Source organism: Trachemys scripta, chromosome 1 (genome assembly GCF_013100865.1).
Source record: "Trachemys scripta elegans isolate TJP31775 chromosome 1, CAS_Tse_1.0, whole genome shotgun sequence".
Classification (NCBI taxonomy): domain Eukaryota; kingdom Metazoa; phylum Chordata; order Testudines; family Emydidae; genus Trachemys; species Trachemys scripta.
The window spans coordinates 246,359,651-246,371,812 of record NC_048298.1 but is presented as its reverse complement, the minus strand read 5'-3'; the positions used below and the strand labels follow the sequence as shown (position 1 = coordinate 246,371,812).

The 12,162-nt window shown below is 42.0% G+C and overlaps 1 protein-coding gene across 1 annotated transcript in view; it reads left to right on the top strand.

The window, feature by feature from the left end:
* LOC117879737 (DNA repair protein complementing XP-G cells-like) overlaps positions 1-9,203 on the top strand; it is a 68,361-nt gene extending 59,158 nt beyond the window's left edge. The window contains exons 24-27 of the mRNA XM_034775023.1: positions 87-231; positions 4,997-5,197; positions 5,843-5,927; positions 8,559-9,203. Of these exons, the coding sequence (XP_034630914.1) occupies positions 87-231; positions 4,997-5,197; positions 5,843-5,927; positions 8,559-9,116 (989 nt within the window). The 3' untranslated portion in view covers positions 9,117-9,203. The remainder of the gene's footprint in view (positions 1-86; positions 232-4,996; positions 5,198-5,842; positions 5,928-8,558) is intronic.
* The last annotated feature ends 2,959 nt before the right edge of the window (positions 9,204-12,162 follow it).

Genomic DNA, 12,162 nt, shown 5'->3' with positions numbered 1-12,162 from the left:
TTTCAGATAATGTGCTATTGTTGTCTTTGGGAGAACAGAGTTTAAATTCATAGAGTAATGTCTGGTTTACGTTTTCTGTCTTACAGGGTTAGACAGAAGCAAGTTAATTAATTTGGCCTATTTGCTTGGAAGTGACTACACTGAAGGAATCCCATCTGTTGGCTATGTAACAGCAATGGAGATTTTAAATGAATTCCCTGGGCCTGGAATGGAACCTCTCTTAAAATTCACGTATGATTTATTTGATTTTTTTCTTTCCATAATACAGATGTTTTACATATTTTTCTATCACTTTAGCGTGTAAAGAGAGATGTTGTGAATATAGGTGAAAAGTATAGGTTACTATAGAAAACAACATGGCTATCATAGAATCATAGGGCTGGAAGGATCTCAAAAAGTCACTAAGTCCAGCCCCCTCTACTGAGGGAGGATCACGTAAACCTAGACCATCCCTGATAGGTGTTTCTCCAATGTTTCCTTAAAATCTTCCACTGATGGGGATTCCACAGTCTCCATTTGATGCCTATTCCAGAGTTAGTTACCCTTCTAGTTAGAAAGTTTTCCCTAATATTTAATCTAAATCTCCCTTATGTAGTAATGGACTTAATATGCAGCATCCTACATTTAGTGAAAATGGAGAACAATTGATCACAGGGCTCTTTTTATACCAGCCCTTGCCATATTTGAATACTGTTGTCAGATCCCCCCTCAGTCTTCTTTTCTCAGACTAAACATACCCAGTATTTTTAACTTTTCCTTATAGGTCAGGTTTTATCAGTTATATATATTTGCTCACCTCTAGACTCTCTCCAATTTATCCACATTTTCCCTAAAATGTGGCACCCTGAACTGGACACAGGACTCCAGCTGAGGCTCATCAGTGCCGAGTAAACCGGGAGAATTATCTTCTGTGTCTTACATACGACCCTATTGTTAATACACCCCAAAATGATATTCGGCTTTTTCACAACAGCATCACGTTGTTGACTTGTATTCAATTTGTGATCTGCTGTAATCTAAGTTCTCTCTAAGCTCTGCAGCAGCGCGGCAGCCTATTAAGTGCTGTGCAGGCGCTCAGGGCTGCGGCGGGGAGAGGCACCTTAAGTGTAGTACTTTGCGCTTGTCTTAATTGAATTTATCTTGTTGATTTCAGACCCATTCTCCAATTTGTCAAGGTCATCTTAAATTCTAATCCTGTCCTTCAAAGTGCAGCCCCTCAGGTGGTATCTACAAATTTTCTGAACATACTCTCCGCTCCTTTATCCAAGTCAGTGGTTCTTAGCCAGGGGTACACAGAGGTCTTCCAGGGGCTACGTCAACACATCTAGATAGTTTTACAAAAGGCTACATGAAAAGGACTAGCAAAGTCAGTACAAACTAAAATTTCATACAGAGAATGACTTGTTTATGCTACTTTGTATGCTATCTCAGTGTTTCCCAACCTGGGGGTTGCGATTTATTTTATAATATATAGTAAAAATGAAAAAGTAAGCAAGTTTTCAGTAATAATGTTTGTTTGTTTGTTTGTTTGTTTTTGGGGGGGGGGTTGTATTTTTATGGCTGATTTTATAAGCTAGTAGTTTTTAAGTGAGGTGAAACTGGGGTACACAAGACAAATCAGCCTCCTGAAAGGGGTGCAGTAGTCTGGAAAGATTGAGAACCTCTTCTTATTGTCTTTTATGTCCCTTGCTAGGTGTAACTCATTTTGTTCCTTAGCCTTTCCGATTTTGTCCCTACATGCTTGTGCTATTCTTTTGTACTTCTCCTTAGCTATTTGGAAAGGTTTCCATTTTTTGTAGAATTCCTTTTTTATTTTCAGGTCATTAGAGAGCTCCTGATGGAGTCATATTGGCGTCTTACTATCCTCCCTATGTTTCTTTTGCACTGAAATAGTTTGCAGTTGTGCCTTTCATATTGTGCCCATTAGAAACTGCTATGGGATCTTTACCTACCAGTTCTCTGAGTTTGTTAAAGTCTGCCTTTTTGAAGACCATTGTCCTTATTCTGCTGCTCTTACTCCTTTCTTTCCTTAGAATCATGAAGTCTATCATTTCATGATTACTTTCACTCAGTCTTCCAGCTTCAGATTAGCAAACAATTAGTCTCCGTTGGTCAAAATCCAGTCCAAAACGGCTATCCCCCTGACTACTTTCTGATGGAAGAAGTTGTCCCCAATAGATTCTAAGACTTTAGTGGATATTTTCTGTTGGAAAAGTAATATGGGAAACACATGTCTGGGTAGCTAAAGATCCCCATTATGACCAGGTTTTCTGTTGTAGATATTTCTGTTGTTTGTTCTAAAAATGCTTCATCCATCTCCTCTTCATAATTTGGTGGTCTATAGTAGATTCCTGCCATGATGTCATCTTTATTTTTTCCCCCTTTTGTCTTAACACAGAGACTTTCAACTAGTCTGCCTGTCACCTCCTTCTGAATATAGGTTGTTATTAGCTGGAGTGGCAAGGAAATAGTAGGATGTTCTGATGTAGCTTATAGAATAAAACTGGAGAGATTTGGGGGTTTTTAGAACTGTGCAACTGCTTCAGAGTTCATTTCAGAGTTGGACTCCTCCTAGTGGAACAGATATGGGCCCCCCGAGTTTGGGAGAAGGTGTGTTCTATATTTTTTGGTAGAAGGAGGAGAATGAAGAATGTGAATTAGACTGCCTGAAAAGAGACATACAAAGGTTAGGGTAGAGACTGGAAGAGACAGGCTGTGGGGTTACGTGCAAGAAACAGAAGGGGCAGGAGGGCATGTAAAGAAGGGTCAATAACCACTAAGACACATTCCCTTCCAGAAACTGAAATAGAACCCAGGATTCCTGAGTTTCTACATTGTTTTGTTAGCTACCAGGTATCCCCTTCTAGTGGCTGGGCTGTATAAAAGATAACAGCCTGCTACTCCTATCAGTTAGGTGGCATAGTACAGGTCTGTGCTGTGGACCTAACGGTTTGGTCCTGCTGATGACCCATATGGGAGGCCATTATGGTTTCACAGGATAGAATTTCTGTATTTTCATTTTGTTTTTCTTAAAATCTGGGAAATATTATTTCCTCCTTTCCACCTCCCCAAAAATTATATGAATGTTAACATTGCAAAGTCATGCATTTAAAAGTTAAGAAATGCTGGAATTAAGGTTGTCCTATGCAATCTTTAATTCAGCCCCCTTTTATACATATGCTTTATGATACAGTCTTTAATTACATGATCACAGACACTTTTCTCCCTCCCCCCCCCCCCCGCCCTCCTCCATAACTCCTGTCTCACTCAGGGGACAGTGTGGATGGTGTTCTGGGAATGAATCAGGGTTATGTACTGAATGTGTGTTGTCTGTAGGACCCCAAGCTCATTTGTTGCAGATTTTGGAAAGTGCATGGCTAATGAGGCCTGGAATCACAGGAAGGGAAAAGACTATTCCATTTTTTAGGAAGCTAAATGCTGCCCTGAAAATTTGGAATCTGTCTTTGTTTCTTTCAGAGTTCACACATGTGATGCTGGGCGAGTCATTGAAACCAAAGCTTTCCAAGGTGGCTACTAACTATGTGCTCTTTATTATTTGGGTACCTTAGGTAACTGTGGTCAGACTTGTAGGAGTGCTGAGCACACACAACTGAAGTCATAGAACGCTATGCAATGAACATATTAAGTGTTAAAAAGGCTGAGTACACTGGAAAATCAGGTCCTAGGTGTCTTGAGTTAGGCACCCAAAATCGGTGGACGCTTTTGACCATTTTGAATGAAACTTCTGTGACTCAGTTCCCCAGTTGTAAAATGGGGAGGATAATATTTCCCTACCTCACAGGGTGTTGTAAAGATAAGCTCATTAATGTTTGTGAAGTACTTGAATATTGTGGTGATGAGTGCCGTAGAAAAGCCTATGAAGAAATTAATAATTCTGTGTTCACTGCAGGGTTTGGATGGTTGTGCAGCCAGTTTGGCATGGGGCCACATGGAAAGTGCATTGTTAGCTATTCAATATTTCTTAGCAGCATCTATCCTTGTGCACTGAATGAATCCGGGGTCCAGTTAAAACAGTATGTAATCAAGACTATCATGCTTATGAGCAAGGCTGGGGTGGGGCTGGAGGGGGGTTGGAATTAAGGCTGCATGAGCAATCTTAATTCAGGCACTTTCTAACTTTAACATTTTTTGAATATGGTTCTTTTGTATCTGGTTTATAAATATCTCTGTGTGGTTGGATTGTGTTTTCGACTGTTACTATTTGTAAGTAATATTCCCTCATCTTTAGAAGTCTTCTGGCAAGAGGGCAAGGCCCACTGTTCCTTTCAAAGCACTTGAGCTGAAGGGTGCATGTGATCCTGTTAGTGAGGATTAGCAGGAGACATTGCTAAAAGAAATTTAGTAAGTAGGAAGGCTTCTCTGTTTTCCAATAAAAATTATTTTAAACCACTTATAAATCCATAGCACAGTTCACTGGAGCCAAATTTTTGAAATTTCATGGAGCAGTTTCACTTGGAAGTGGGCTTACTGGGGGCTATGACTTTTTTTATTTAAAAAAAATATACATAAGTCATTTTTTGTTACAAAAGTTGTCCAAGAATCATCACTATGTGTGGAACACTTTTCCTCAGCTCATCAGTAAGGCCATCGCCCTCTTTGTATTTACGTACCTCTTGAAGACCCACTTCTGTTGTGCTGCCTTTGAGGAATCTAGTTGACTTCTACTGTCCAGACCAAGATGTGGCCAAAGATCACCTTGACCACTGGTACTTATAGGTTGTGTATCTTCTCCCTAAAGTAAGTGTGTGTGTGTGTGTGTGTGTGTGTGCGCCTTTCGATTGTATGCTTCTTGGGGCAGAGATTGTGCCAGCTTGTTGTTTGGAAATTGCCTATCATGTCTTGGCACAACTGGAAACAAATAAGAAATAATAATAATTAATAATAAAGACTGTTTAAGTTCTCTTGATAGCCCTTAATAGTCTAAAATGTATTTTACTGAAACAACTGAATGTCTTTCTCCTCCTATACTCTTCAGTGAATGGTGGACTGAAGCTCAGAAGAATAAGAAAATAAGACCCAATCCACATGATACCAAAGTAAAGAAAAAACTGCAGCAACTGCAGCTGAGTCCTGGCTTCCCAAATCCAGCAGTAGTAAAAGCTTACCTGAAACCTGTGGTGGATGAGTCAAAGGGGTCATTCATCTGGGGAAGGCCTGATGTAGAACAGATCAGAGAATATCTTTTTACAGTCATATCTGGTTAGAGTTGTGAACCAAAGTTGCTTTGATAAAAAAGAATGCATGAGTCTATTAGCAAGTTCAATAACCCAGAACCGAATTCTGCTTGTCTCACTTGCATGAGGAGTGATATTGTAGTCTCATTCACTTCAAGCAAAGGTAAGGTGAGGAGGATTTCACTTTAAATGTAAATAAAATCAGTGATTCCATCCTCACTTTATTTAGCATCCCTAGCCACAGTATTTCTTGCACTGATTGCAATTTGAGATACAGCAATGTGTCTAAAAATGGATGGTCCATAGTTAGGTAACTAAATGAAGCCTCTGGTGTATATACAAACATTGAGGGTTTTTTCTTCAGGTTAACATATTTTACAACAATATTGGATGTAGCCAAAGGGATCTTTTTGTTTGAAACACAGTTTATGGATAATAGAAAAGAATAAGCTTTTCTGAAGACATTTTGGATAATACTGGCAATAGTTGTTACTAGACCTTGACATTTCCTTTGTTGTTACTGTACCTAAAAGTTTTTGTACTGTATCTTTTCGAGATGCTTGGTTAGGTGAGGAACTTCCGTTTTTCACATTCATACTTTGGTAGTAAGTATTCTTTAATTTTTGATGAACCTTAACTGCCTACACATTCTGTCAGAATTGCTTTGGCTGGACTAGGACAAAGACCGATGAAGCCCTTTTGCCTGTACTTAAACAGCTGAACTCACAACAGGTAATCATGTTATTGGAGATTTTATGTAGTTTAAGGCTGGCTTGAAAATTTAAAAACTACACCTCTACCCTGATATAATGCTGTCCTCGGGAGCCAAAAAATCTTACCATGTTATAGATGAAACCGCATTTATATCGAACTTGCTTTGATCCGCTGGAGCGCTGCTTTACCACATTATATCCGAATTCATGTTATACCGGGTTGCGTTATATCGGGGTAGAGGTGTAGTATTTTTAAAATAACCAACAAAGCTTCAACCAAAAGTATATTATAAACCCAAATCATTTAACAGACTCTTGGTCAAATTCTGTGCTGAACTACAACCCCTGCAATTCCATTGAACTTGTGGGCTATCACAAGTTATAAGTCAGCATGGAATTAGGCCTTGTGTATGTAGATATTAAAATTGTAAGTACATATATTTTAAAAATGATGACATAACATTAGATTTTAAGTTCTTTTGGGCATAAATGTTGTACAGTTTGTGTGCTGTGAAGCACTTAGTATAATTTTAAATGCTGTACATTAGTAAAATCTAATAGTTCTGCTGCCTGTCAACTCCTGAGTTCAGGCTTCTGTTTGTTCTGCAGTAGCTGATATTACAGATTCCTAAAGCGGCATTGGTAAACCCCATGTAATCCCTACTTCTGATGCATTGAAGCTTGGCTCCTGTAGGATTTTGAAAGCAGGCTTGCCAGTCTTCCGTTCATGTAAAGCGTCATCTCTCTGAATGTTTTTAAATGTTCTCTCAAACAGTTTGGCTAAATGAGGTTGTACTGTATTACCTATAAAGCTTTATATGTTAGGGTTACCATTCGTCCGGATTCCCCTGGACATGTCCAGCTTTTTGAGCTAAAAATAGCGTCCGGGGGGAATTTGTAAATGTCCGGACTCTTTTTCCTCCCCCGCCATGCAGAGCGCGCGTGGCTAACAGGGCAGCCGGCTGGATGCTGCCACTTACATGGGGCTCCGACAGCTAGAGAAAGCCCCTCCTCCTCTCCCCTGCAGCAGAGATCTCTCCCTCCCTCCCTGCATTCGCAGATCGCTCCGGCAGTCTGGAGCTTCTGTGTGCCGGGACAAACGGCTTCCTGAGCAAGCTCACAGAGACCTTAGGTGAAGGCCAACAACAAGGGAGCCAGGGGGTCGGAGAAGGGGCAGGGAGGTTCTGGAGGGGGCAGTCAAGAGACGGGGGGGGGGGGGGGGGGGAGNGGGGTGGGGGGGGGGGGGGGGGGGGGGGGGGGCGGGGCGGGGGGGAGGGGGGTGGGGGATGGATGGGGGGGGGGGGGGGGGGGGGTCTCTTGGGGGGGGGGGGGGGGTGTAGATAAGATTTTGGGCAGTCAGGGTACAGGTAGGGGGTAGGGTGCTGGGGGGCAGTTGGGGGGGGTCTCAGGAGGGGGCAGTTAGGGGACAAGGAACAGGGAGGCTTAGGTAGGGGGTGGGGTTCTGGAGGGCAGTTAGGAGCAGGGGTCCCAGGAGGGGGCAGTCAGGGGACAAGGAGCGCGGGGGGTGTTTGGGAGTTTGGGGGGCGGGGCTGTCAGGTGGCAGGGGTGGGGAGAGGGATTGGAGCAGTCAGGGGACAGGAAGCAGAGGGGTTTAGATGGGTCGGGAGTTCTGGGGGGGGGCTGTCAGGGGATGGAGAGTGGTTGGATGGGGCATGGGAGTCCCAGGGGTCTGTCTGGGGGTGGGGGTGTGGATAAGGGTTGGGGCAGTCAGGGTACAAGTAGGGGGTAGAGTCCTAGGGGGCCAGTTAGGATGGGGGGAGGGTCTCAGAAGGGGGCAGTCAGGGGACAAGGAGCGGGGGGAGGGTTGGGAGTTCTGAGGGGGGGAGTGGGCGGGGCTAGGGCAGGACAGGGGTGGGGCTACGGCGGGGCTCCTCCTGTCCTCTTTTTTTTGCTTGCTGAAATATGGTAACCCTATATATGTTAGTAATATCACCAGCTCTTGCAAGGAGATGCAGATCCCTGAATGTAGGAGTAGGCAGATAAATGGAGGAATTGCTTTTAAAATACTTCTTGTTTTATAACAAATATTGATAACTTTTAAATCTACACACACTCTGTTAACAATGTGGAATCTTAAGAGACTCTTTCAAAAAGGTTGCAGTTAAGACTTAAAATGTTGCAGTAAGCATTCAATTCATTTGATCAATGAGAATAACATTTTATTTCACTGGGTTGTGCAAATGAAAAGCATAGTTGTAGGGTTTATTTAGTAAAGCAATCATTTTATTATGTTAATAGTTTGCATTTGAGAATATGCTAATAAGTATGTGTGTGTAGATCTGGGGGTCTCCATTTGTGCTGTAATTGCAAGTAACACCTGTTAGAAGCATGAACACAGTATTTGTAAAACGTGAAGGGAATTTTGCTTCCTTAGCCATTAATTTGTTTCTTTAAACAAGGCTGTAGTGTTTCTTGCTCTAAGGAAGCTTTTAAAATTTACTGAATAATTATATTATTGTATAATTTCTAATCTCTTGTACTCTGTATATACTTGTGATTCATATTTCATTTATTTGAGCAGTCTTTGTTCTACACCAATTTAGACTATTGTATAATCTATTTTATTTATAGAATGCCTATCATGATGGTACCTAAACTTCACCTCTTTAATTGTTGTGTATACTTGTAGACTCAACTTCGAATTGATTCATTCTTCAGACTAGCACAACATGAAAAACAAGCCATTAAGAGCCAGAGACTTCGAAGAGCTGTGACTTGTATGCGGAGGAAAGAAAAAGAAGCAGCAGCTGATGAGGCTACTGCTGTTGTAGAAAGAGAATTTAAACACGGTGAGAAAACTAAAGGAAAAATAGCTGTCCAAGGCACAACGGATCGAGCTACTGCAGCACAAAGCCAAAGGGTAAAGAGGAAAAAACATTCAAAGTCTAAAGAGGAGAGTTTCCATGGAGGCGGTTTCATTGGTGAGGTGCAGCTGTCAGAAGCATCCAGTGGGTCTTCAGGAGAGGATTCTGAAAGCGAAGTTTTAAGTAAGAGCAAAAGAGGAAAAATTGTCAAGGAATCAGCAGTTCAGAAAAACACAGTGAGACAGGAGGAAGACATGAATAGTAGCTCAAGTGGTGAGGATGGGGATGAAGAAAACACAGTCATGGTGACTGCCCGGTCTGTGTTTGAGGGCAAAAAGGGGAAATCATGGCATACGAGAGGAAGAAAAAAGAAAAAGTGCTAACTGGTTTTTTGTTTTATGATCAAATCTTGATTTGTAAATACTCTAATGAATTCTTTGTAGAAAAAAATAAATGTAAATTATCCCTTATTTTTCTGTGTGTATTGCACTGACATTCTGACTAGACATTTTAATTCTGCTGTTTCTCTTTGAAGTCTGTTTCTGAAGTTTTTTTGTTCAATGATAGTGACTTTTAAATCTGTAATAGAATGACCAGGGAGATTGAAGTGTTCACTTACTGGCTTATGTATGTTACCATTCCTGAAAACTTCAGAAACAGACTTCAAAGAGAAACAGCAGAATTAAAATTCATTTGCAAATTAAACACCATTAATCTGGGCTTGAATAGGGACTGGGAGTGGCTGGCTCACTACAGAAGCAGCTTTTCCTCTCCTGGAATTGACACCTCCTCATCTATTATTGGGAGTGGACTACATCCACCCTGATTGAATTGGCCCTGTCAACACTGGTTCTCCACTTGTGAAGTAACTCCCTGCTCTCCATGTGTCAGTATATAATGCCTGCATCTGTAACTTTCACTCTATGCATCCGAAGAAGTGAGGTTTTTACTCACGAAAGCTTATGCCCAAATAAATCTGTTAGTCTTTAAGGTGCCACCAGACTCCTTGATGTTCCAAGTCTGTTGTTTACTGCATCATTCATGGTACAAAAAAATTGACAGAATGCTGTGGTAATGGAAGAGGGAAATGGCAGCATTATGAGAATTTACATAATCCAAAGAGGAATAATCTCTTGTAGTATTAATCTTAAATTGTACTTTCTGCCTTCAGATGTGTGTAGGAGGAAGAGGGACTGAAACATAAGCGCTTCTATCAGAGGCCTGGCCTGAGGCCTCGGCTAAAGTAGCAATCAAAAATTTGCTGATATCAAAGCAAAATCAGGCTGTGAGCTAGAGGCAAGCCCAGCTCACAGAATCTAACAAAAGCACTGATATCGCAAAACACACATTTTGCAATAGGCACACAGTACTCACACAAACACATTCCAGAAGGGTGGTACCAAAACACCTTGATACAAGCACATTCTCTAAAGCTAACAAGAACATGCTGACCCATCCCAAAGATAAGGTCAGGATGATTGTGTGATGGATAGAGATGTACAAGGTGATGGGTGGTAATCAGCTAAGTCCGAGGGTGTCAATTAACTACCCCTGAGGGGCAGTACGTAACTTGTTTGTATTGATGTAAAAAATGGAGCCTCAAAGGGAGTGTCTCTGGCCATTCACTGAGCTGTGTCCATTGTCACAGGCATAGTGTAACTGTAGACATTGATCCCGGGAGCTAGGACCGGGCTTCGTCGACAATAAACCTGGCCGGGTGCTTTCGTATCTAACGGACCTTGTGTCATTGGGTGGTCTGCTGTGCCACCTGTTTTGCGCAGAACTGGAATGGCACACACAACACATGCAGCTGAAAACCTGATGACAATGTGTATGACTCCCGTTTGAAGTCATGAGCATGTCCAAGAGCAAAAATTGTCCAAATTCAGAGGTGATGTGAAACTTAGGCAATATTAGACCTTGCATAAGACTAGTGAATAGATGAAACATTGGTAATGAGGCAGCAGTGATTTGACGAAAACACCCCGTTGGTGTTTCAGGGTGCCTGCCAGCCTCTGGAGTCCTGGCAGGCTCCCTGATGTAGTACAGTGAGCCTCTCAGACCCTCTAGACAGAATTCTAGGGGCTGGCAGGTTTCCCACACAGAGGTAGCAGCCTTATGAGTCCCTGTTCGAGCCAGGACAGCTTTGTGGCCAAAAGCCTACTGGCCTCCAGAGATGTGGCTGGAGCCTCCAACTGGGACTTCCAAAGTTGGCAGACTCTCTGCCAATTAGTAGCCAATTGAAATTGAATGGTATTTCTTTGTTTCACGACTGTTCAGTGACTAGACAAGAATGCTAATTTCATGTTTTGTTTCGGGAGAAACATATCCCAGTTAGATGCAAACAAAAATCCCTAAATTTTGGCCAACTCTGCATAAGACCCACTTACATTGTGGTAAATTAAGAGCATCTATATTGGTGTAACCTGTCCTCTTTTTTTTTTTTTTTTTTTTTTTTTTGTGGAGGCGACGCACATGGAAGGTGAGGTGGTGGCCTTGGGGGCAAATAGGAGGTAGGTGGGAGGGGGCAGTAGGGTGAGAAGAGGGGGTGATGGGAATTTGGGATGTGCAGGGCTATGTCGGCCAGAGGAAAAGGCGACTCCTCAGCTCCAGGGCTGTGGCTGTCACGGAGAGACGGCCCTGCTTCCCAGGCTCAGCTCTGTGGTTGCTGTGGCAGGGGAGAGACCCCCTTTTTCCCAGCCCCAGCTCGGGGGCTGCCGCGGGGGGGAGAGAGGGCACATCCATTGCATTAGAAAGGTAAGACTACTGATATTAAAATGGGTTGTGTGCTTTTATTTGTAGGAAAAAAACATTGTTTGTTTTTTATACAGCACTTTTATCCAAAGCACTTTACAATAGTTAGCTAACGGTACAAACAATATTTGGAAAGAGCATTAAGTGGTCTGCTGAGACCCTCAGCAATTTTCAAGTAGTCCGCAAAAAAAAAAGTTTGAGAACCACTGCCCTAGTGGTCAGCTTGCCTCACATTTGAGACTAAATGGGTTGTGTTTGACAGTGGCTCCCAAATATAAAATGTGCTCTCCAGTATTTACTGTTGCTGAGTATGGTAGAATCCTGCTGTTCTTCATTTAAGTTCTAGTGAGATTTCATTTTATGATTATTTTTTAATAGTAGCACCTATAGGTAAATGAGATTGGGGCTCCATTGTGGCTAATGCTATACAAAGGTAGAGTAAGACTGTCTCTGCCCTGAGGAATTTACAACCTAAATAAGATAATTTTCAGAGACATGCATATGTGGCTCCATTGATATAATTGTGCCTTTTAGAAGAGATTGGAGGGGAAGATGACGATGGAAAAGATTCTGATACAGGGAGTCTTATAGATGCACTTAATGCTGTATCTTCTGAATTTGAAATTTATGTACAATTATGTGCCTACATTTTGCCTCTTGCAAATTGAACATGTC